This window comes from Benincasa hispida, chromosome 6 (assembly GCF_027475165.1).
Source record: "Benincasa hispida cultivar pf3 chromosome 6, pf3_genome.v1.1, whole genome shotgun sequence".
Taxonomy (NCBI): Eukaryota; Viridiplantae; Streptophyta; class Magnoliopsida; order Cucurbitales; family Cucurbitaceae; genus Benincasa; species Benincasa hispida.
In genome coordinates, this window is record NC_143483.1 from 53,976,599 (window position 1) to 53,985,773 (window position 9,175).

At 35.3% G+C, this 9,175-nt stretch overlaps 1 protein-coding gene and 1 non-coding gene across 2 annotated transcripts; both read left to right on the top strand.

Moving 5' to 3' along the window:
- Positions 1-3,408: 3,408 nt before the first annotated feature.
- Positions 3,409-8,897, top strand: LOC120079483 (zinc knuckle (CCHC-type) family protein). Its single transcript, XM_090314437.1, has 5 exons — positions 3,409-3,905; positions 4,629-4,751; positions 5,106-5,208; positions 7,452-7,564; positions 8,336-8,897. The coding sequence occupies exons 1-5, from the start codon at positions 3,609-3,611 to the stop codon at positions 8,528-8,530; spliced, it is 831 nt and encodes a 276-aa protein (XP_090170563.1). The 5' UTR covers positions 3,409-3,608; the 3' UTR covers positions 8,531-8,897.
- LOC120080637 (small nucleolar RNA snoR103) lies at positions 5,943-6,048 on the top strand. Its single transcript, XR_005482590.1, has one exon. It is a non-coding gene; the product is annotated as a small nucleolar RNA snoR103 (small nucleolar RNA).
- Positions 8,898-9,175: the final 278 nt, after the last annotated feature.

Genomic DNA, 9,175 nt, shown 5'->3' on the forward strand with positions numbered 1-9,175 from the left:
ACAGATGTTGAATTTCAGTCGAAGAGAGAAAAAAGGGCTCTATTTCCGGTGCGATGAAAAATACACTGTTGGACATCAATGCAAAGGGCGAGAGTTTAGAGAATTGAGATTGCTTGTGGTGCAGGCATCCAGAGAGGAATGGGAGTTGCATGAAGAAGACGAAACAAGAGAAAAGACGTTAGAGTTGCGTATGCTAACGCTGAGTGAGGAAATTTCACCTATTGTTGAACTACCCATGAACTCGGTTATGGGATTGACGAACCCATGAACAATGAAGATCACAAGGGATATCAAAGGAGAACCAGTAGTGGTATTGATAGACTGTGGATCGACACATAACTTCATATCAGAAGGACTAGCGAATCGTCTACAGTTGAACATCACAACCACGACCAGGTACGGAATAGTTTAAGATCTGGACCTGCTATACGAGGCAAGGGAGTATGCAAAAATGTGGAAATAAGGCTGGGAGATTAGAGAGTGTGTGACAGTTTCATTCCATTGGAGTTGGAAGGTGTTGACGTGATTTTGGGGATGCAATGGCTACACTCTTTGGGGAAAATAGAGGTCGATTGACAAAATCTAATAATATAATTTGTTCGTGAGGGACGAAAGATTACTCTGCAAGAGAACCCAAGTCTGACAGAGGCAAGGGTTAGTATGAAATGTACGATGAAGATATGGGATGAGGTCCTGCGAGTACTTCATAAGCATTTGAGGGTGAGTCAAGAGAAAATGAAGAAGAATATAAAAAGGTAGCTGGACAAACAGAACTTTACCTTGAGGACAAGGTAAAAGTGGAGGGGGGGGGGGGAGAATGATAGGACTCCAGTTACGTTGCAATATCAAAAGAGAAAGAATAAAAGAGAAAAGGGGAAGTCAGTGGTTGAATCGGTTAAGAATTATTGTCAAGGTTGTTGGGAGAAGTTGATGTTTAAAAAGAAGGAAGAAATTGGAAGGGAGGGGGGAGAATTGTGAATATCAGAAGTAAGAAAGGAGAGCTCTCGAGAGTGGGAGTTCGGAAGACGCTGTCGTGGAGAAGCCATTGCATTGTGTCGCTTATCGTATATCAATTGATAGGTGATCATATAGTAACTACTAAGCAATCGTGTAATAGTTTGTAAGCAATCGTATAGGAGTTTGTGAGTGATCGCGAAGGATTTAGTAAGCGATTGTTTAGTAATACTGAGTGATCGTGTAGAACTTGTAAACGATCATTTAGCGTGTGGTAAGCGATTGAGTATCAATTGTAAGCGACCGATTAGCCTCGTTTGATTTTTATCGTCTAATAAAGAAGGGGTCCATCGTTTAATTGCTTTTCGGGAAGATTGTACCAACCTATGATGTTAATAAAGAATTTCAATAATCAGTTTCCTAACACTCGGTCATCACTTCATCTTCATCAGAGTCATCTGCATCTTCCAAAATATTTGTTAGATGTTAGCCATCTCTCTTCCCATGCTAGTACTTTATGTTGTCGCATCACATATTTATAATACAAAATATATATATATATTAATATTAAATGTTAAAGATAGGTAAAACAACATAAACAAACTAACATACTTGTCAAAACTTCAGTTGCAACCCAATTTTGAGCACACATCAAAGCCTCTATTGTCTTCGAATGAAGTTTGTTACGATGTGGACTTACAATCCTACCACAGGTACTAAAAGCATACTCTGATGCAACACTAATAAGGGAATAACTAATATGTCTCTAGCAATTTTTTTGTAATCCCAATGTATTGTTACATAACACCAATTTTTTGCAGTTTCTTGATCAAAGTTATATAACCCCAATGTATAGTTCTTCTCTCTGTTAGGATTCAATAGGATCGTCATATGTCTTTTTGTCCTGTATAAGGGTATATTTTAATATGTTCATGCAAATGTTTGGTTCCATTTTTACTTTCACCCCTGATTTTTGTTTGCAATAATTATGAACAACTTTGTATACTCCATTTATTTGTTGCTTCTTAAAATGGTTCTAAACAACGAATGCCAATCTCCTTTTTAAAGATCCACTCTCAATGTCTTCCTCACAGAGAATGACACAATCATGAACATTCAAATCATCTGCATTTGAGGAGCATGGAGTTAAATTTAGGGTTGGATTTGGGCTTGGACTTGAGACTGGACTTGAAATAATACTTAGAGAATCTTTATTTGTAGAAAGTGTTCGAATACCTTGTTTTTTGGAACCTACTGAGTCATACAAAATAAAGCAAAAATCTACCAAGTTATACAAAATAAAGCAAAACTAAATTATAAAGTCTATCTATATTTGAAGACATAATTCTAACTTTTTAAATTATAAACTCTTAAATTTATAGATTTTCTGTTTGTTTTATTATTCAATTTCATCATTTTAACAAGGTAACAAACAATAACAAATTCAACAAATTCCAAATATATCAACAACACTTAATTCCATCATTTTAACAAAAATAAATTCTAAATATATCAACAAACTTACAATTAATTTTAACATTCCAAGAAAAACGTAACAACAAATAATTTCAACATTTTAAGAAAAATGTAACTACAAATAATTTCAACATTTTAACAATTTTAACAACAAATATTTCTACATTTTAAGAAAAATATAACCACAAATAATTTCAACATTTTAACAATTTTAAAAACAAATAAATTAAATATTTCAACAAACTAATATCTAATTAAAAAAACATTGTTAGTAACTTACACTGAATGGCAGGCCCGACTTGAATGAACGTGAACACGAACAGGTTGAACGACAGAACCGACTTGAAGAACAAACGTCTTGAAGAACGAAAATGGGACACGGGCCGCACGACAGATCGTTCGGCGTAGTCGCAAAGGAGGGTTTGAGAGAGTTGCAATTGTAGTCTCACTGTGAGGAAGATTGAAATTCTAAAAATAAAAGAAAAAAAAAAAAAGAGAAGTGTTAGGTAGGTTAGGGTTTTTAGGTTTAAAGATTGGGAGTTTGGATTTTAGGCTTTTGAGTATAATTATTATTTGGGAGTTGTATTTTTAAGTTTTGGGCTTTGAGTATGGATGGGTAGGATTATTAATTGAGACTTGAGAATTGTATCTAAATAAATATATATAAAAATATAAAAATAATAAATCGGGGTTGGGGTCGGGGCGGGGATATCGTCCCCATCCCCAGATGGGTACCTGAATAATATCCCCGATTTGATCCTATTCCCAGTCAAACTGAAGATTCCTTGCTCGATCGGGTCAAATCTCCGCAGATTTTTTTGCCAACCCTACTTGGGATGCTAAAGGAAAACAAATCACTAAATATAAGAAATGAGGGAAGTAGAGGAGGGTAAAGTAGACATTTCTTAAAAAATTGAGGGTAAAATGTGAAGAAGAAAATTCTCCTCTCATTTAATATAGTAGAGAATAGAGATAAGAGATGTTAAAAACTAAAAGAGGCAGTGGCGCCAAGGTTCCCGCCAAAGACATCAAGAAAATTTTCCCATAGGGTTTACGATGTTTTGTTCATAATCCCACACTCAGTTCAGATTCTTGAGAAAATTTTCCAATTTCCACATCCGATCGGATCGGATCGCTCCACGCCGACTGAAGTTTGCAAATAGCAAGAGGGATCCAACATGGAGAAGGACAACGCCGCCGTCGCAGCGCCGACGGGATGCTACAAGTGCGGGAAGCCGGGCCACTGGTCTCGTGATTGCCCTTCCTCCGCTCCAAATCCCAATCCCACTTCCAATTCTTCTAGACCTCCTTTCTCCTCTGCTCCTGCTGCCCCTTCAAAAGTTGCAGAGAAGCCCAAGAAAGCCCCCAGAACCAGGCCCAAGCTCACTCCTGAGCTACTCCTTTCTGAGGATGGTCTAGGTTACGTCCTTCGCCATTTTCCTCGCGTTTTCAAGTATCGCGGCCGTGGACACGAGGTTATCTTCTATTTTCCTTCCGATTATCGTGTGAATAGTCGATTTGTTCTGATCAGGCACATGCAAGTTTTATTTGAGATATATTTTCAACATTGCTGCTCAAGGACAAAGAGGGTTTTCGAAAACAAAATACTAATTACTAGAGTCTGACGCGTTTTAGGATTTAGGTTTTTGATATGAAATCGATAATCAAATTAAAACGAAAACAGTAGAGTAACTAACATAGAGATTTAGATGGTTCACTAACTTGTTGGCAACGTCCATGAATGGAGGGAGCGATAAATGTCAGATTACAGACCCCCACCAGCCCGTGTTGCCTCTGGTCCCTGACTCATTGACCGGTCAGTGTTGAGAATCCCATATTGAAAAAATTAAGGGACCTCATACTCCTTATAAGTTAAGTTTGCTAGATTCAAGGCATTCCAACGTATTTTGTGTTGAATGATTAGAAACAATTTTGAATGTGATGCATATTTCATTTGAAGATTTGTTCGAGAGAGCTTAGGCTTCATCGGGGGAATAGGTATTTACCTTAATGGTTTGTTTATTGGAAAACCAGATTTAAACCTTTTTCCATTGAATGGTAGCTATGAGTGTTTCATCAACACTATGTATATGTATATTTTCTTTTTCTTATTACCGTGCCATCCTCTCATCTATTCTCATTTTCTAATGATTTGATTATTGTACTGATTGAGTTATGCTTTGATTGCTGTTTTGTAGATCAGTGATTTGGGAAACCTTATTGGCTTATACAGGGAATGGCATTCTCATATACTCCCTTATTACTCTTTCGAGCATTTTGTACATAAGGTGGAACAGGTAGCTGCTACAAAACGTGTAAAGGTAAAAATGTGCATGAACCCTGAATTTATTTGTTCTTTACGATGAAGGTATCAAAGAGATGTACATATATGGCTAGCTGGATTGGTATGTGTGTCAAAGTACAGGAACTTAGCCTAATAACGTACTAATATAGATAGCATTTGAACTAAAGGAACTGCGCTTAATTAACCCAGTGCATCTGAAGGGAGTAGAGACAGAGTGCATCATTTTTTGTTGGCACAGAATGCGCTCAAACTCTGTAATATTTTAAGTGAATCCTTATTTATTGAATCAAATCAACATGGAGCAAATTATTAAATGATATCTAATTTACAATGAATTTGCATTCTTTCTAAAAAGACATATTTTGAGCAGATGTGCCTTGGAGAACTAAGGGAGAGGGTTGCCAGGGGAGGGGATCCTACAAAGTGGCGCGAAGCACCCATTTTAAACGATGATGATGTCAATAATGAAAAAGGTACCTTCTAGTATTATCATTTATTAAAAGATTGTAAGGCCCCTAGCTATAGAAATAATAGGAGTATTAGTAGAATATTAGTATGGTATTAGTAAGGGATATAGGGGTAATTAAATGGGAAGTTAGTTACTGAATATTTCTATAAATAGGAGAGGAAGTATTGGGAGGGTGTGAAGAACTTTATGTGAGGATTTCCTAATTGAGAATTTGGGAGAGACTAGCCCTCTCGAAAGGTTAGGGTTTATCTTGTTATTTTGTTTGTGAGTTTATAGCATATTTCAATACATTTTCCTATATTTCTGTAATTGAATGGTCCTTTAGTTTTTCTATATTTTTTAGTACTGATCTTGTTAGGAGGGTTCCTAACAAAGACACTCGTATTATTGTTTTGATCAGCTGTTTTGTCATGATAGAATGTATGCCATTAAATTGTGTTAGTGTTTGGTGTGTTGTGCATTGTCCTCTAACTGTATTTAGAACATTTAAATTTTGTTTAGACGATAAATTTGAAGTTACCGAATTACCAAAACAAGTAAGCAAGAAACAATTGTAAAAATGAAAGAAAGGTTGAAATTGAACACGATGATTAGTTTTTAGCGTTCCATTTTGATCTCTAAAAGTTTTTGTAGTGTCTCTAAAAGTAGCCATGTCTATAGCTATGAGAATTATAGGTTTTAAGAAGATTAATATCTATAAACATTGAACAACACATTGTCCTAATTCTTGTCAGGGCACTCAAGTACGTGTACCTGATGTAAATATGGACATAGTATATGATGTAGGATTTTAGGTGGACATTGCTTGAGTTAACGATGCCCATAAAGAGCCTACATTACATACAGATTTACAAAACTTCTAGAGATTGGTAAATGCAGCGTGATAATAGGATATGGGACACTGATTTCATTCAGGACAAGTAGCTTATGTTGACAAAAGGAGCCCAATTTTTCAGTATATGAGTGTGATTGTGTATGCTTATGTGCGTTTTCTGTATCTATTGAAATGCTTGGATTATTTGACTATAAACATTGAACAACACGAATAAAAGTTATACTTGGATTATTGTTATTTTTTATGTTCCACTCCTATCAAGACAGGGTTTCGTGAAAGCTTCCAAATACTGCTCATTCAAATTGTCGTCTTCAGATTTGCGTTGGAAGATCCTTCAATATTGGTTCCTCTTTTTGTGGGCTTCTCAAAGAAAGTTCATTATTTTATTTAAAAACGTTGAGGATACCACATTAAAAAGTGAAGAAACTTACCCTCTTTATAAGATATACAAAGTTATTCATCTCGTTGCCAATTGGTTTTGAGATGAAACATAATGTTTCTCTAATATGGTATTATTATAGCTCATAAATCCCAAGTTTGGACAAAAAAAAGGGGGGGATTTCATACAAGAATAGGGAATCCGAAGAGGCATCATTTTAAGAGGACATGTTGAGGACCCCACATTAGAAAAGTCGATAGACCTCAAAATCTTTATAAGATACATGGGTTACCCTCTCATCGATCAATTTGTTATGAGATGGAACCCCATGTGAAAAAAACTTCTCATCTTTCTCTCTTATACATATTTGTATGTTGTTGATCAAGGCTATGAGATTTGAGAGCTGTGTCTATGTTGGGAATGTGATCAAAATCTCACATTGGCTAGATAAGCGTGAGTATATAATTGAAGGACAATATCTCTATTGGTATGAAGCAGCCTTTTGGGTGATTTCAAAAGCATGTCTTGAGAGCTTATGCCTAAAATGGACAATATCATACTATTATGGAGATATTGGAGAGTCATTATTCCAAACAATATACACCTTTGTCAATTGGAGCTTAGTTCTAAATGTTTTCTCACGACCTTACTTGAACAGGATCTGTTCTATAGGTTGTACAACTATGTCCTTGAGTTCTAAGTTCTAAATGTTTCCTCTTCTCATTGGCCTCTGGATGCCCAGTTTGGTATGCACTAAGCAGTTGGTGCTTGGAATGGGAAAATTGTATCACAATGTAGGTAGTAAATATGTTGCCTTTTTCATTTTCTTTATACCTTGTGCCATGGTATGTATCTTGGCTCTATGTAGTTAGATATGCAACCTAGGAAGTTAAATCCATCCATTTGAGTATTTTCTCTCATGTGTGGAACTATACTACGATGTGATTGGAAAAAAAAAATTTAGATTCTAAAACTAATCATTATTTGAGCACCCCTTTTCATGAACTTCAAGTCCGTTTGCCAATGCTTGCAGAAGCCAAAGACCCGGAGGGCATATTTGATAATCAGGAAGAGGCTTTGAGGAATAATGGTGCTGATGACATTGAAGAGGACATGCTTCAGGAAGTTTATGAGAAAGCTACGGAAGTAAGTCTTTCTTGGTTCATTTTTTAACACTTGGTTGCTTTCCATCCCCTATAATTCTTTTAGTTTTAATCGTACCATTGCTTAATGTGAAAACTCTCGCAGTTAATTGAATGGGGAATTTTACCGTGAGTCTTAAATTAGATTTCAGGAATAGTCATATTGAAGCAAACTTTTCAGTCTTTATTGGCAGATCAATTTTCCAGATGAAGTTGTCAGGTCGATTATTAAAAATCTATATGTTGCCCCAATTAACTATAATTTACACTTGAACTCAATTTTCTAAACCAATTTAGATAATTAATCTATTTTCACTCTGTTGCACTTAAAATCAACTCAAAATCACATACATATAATTATTCTTCTTCCACCCCATAGAAGTAGCCAAAAAAAAAAAAAAAAAAAAGAAAGAAAACTGTCACGTGATTCTGAACAAGTAGAGGGAAATAGAGCAATGCAAGAAGATGAAAAGTCACTCAGAATTATTGAAAAAGCACTACCATCTATTTCATTACTCAAGTGTGAATGTTATGTATTAAACGGTTTTTACTTAACTATGGTAGTCTTAAAACGGTTTTTACCTAACTATGGTAAAAAGTAAGCTCTTAGGTTGAAACCCTTATCTGCATACTAATGTCTATAGTTGATGAGAAACTTGAAGCAAGTATACCTCCATCCGTATTCTTTCTAACTTGAGTTTGATCACACCTAACACCATTTCATGGCATATTAACGATCTACAACATTTGGTTACGGGTGTTTACATGTTTGTAGGAACCATCGCAGAATGTACAAAGTGATTCCTTCACCATTGGTGAAACTATAGAAGGTGTGGCCAACCAAGAACCAAAGATTAGTAATTCAAGTGAAACTCAACTCACCGAGGAACAGAGAGGTCGAATGGAAGCCAACAGGTTGAAGGCATTAGAAAGAGCTGCAGCCAAGGCTCGCTCTTTGCCCACTGTCTGATTCATGTGCTTGTTTTCTGTAGATTTCATTTCACTGCAAAGGCCATATTAAACTACCATTCAAAGTGATGGTTTTTGGCTAGTGAAGGCTCAACTACCTTAGGGAGTTCTTCCTCGAATCTCCAAAATTTTCAATGTGAAGGAGCTTCTTTAGAATGTCAACTAGGAATTTTACTTGCTCTGTAGGAAGGTTATTATTAATCAATTGAGCTTGCATTGTAAATTAGTATATATTTTTAGTCCATTGAAAGTGGAGGCACGAGGTTTGATTTTCCAACTTTGAAGTATGTGTTAATTATCATTGAATTATGTTCATGTTGACTATAGTTTTCTTATGCATTTTTTAGAAGATAGATTGTCTTTTATAATTTTTTGGTTCAGTGTGAGACTTTTGTAAATAATCGTTCAAAAATCACTCAAATAAATACAAAATAGAAAAAGACTAAATCAACGTGTTAAAAATAGAATGGACCGGATACAAAGCAGAGAAAGATGAAAGAAAGATAAATTGTCTTAATTAATATTTCTGATTTGGCTTTTAAAATGGAATGTTAAATATAAATACAAAACAAAAAGGAAACAAAGGAAAATTACTTTTTGTAATTTCTTAAATTTTACATCTTTTTAAAAACATTTTTAAAATTTA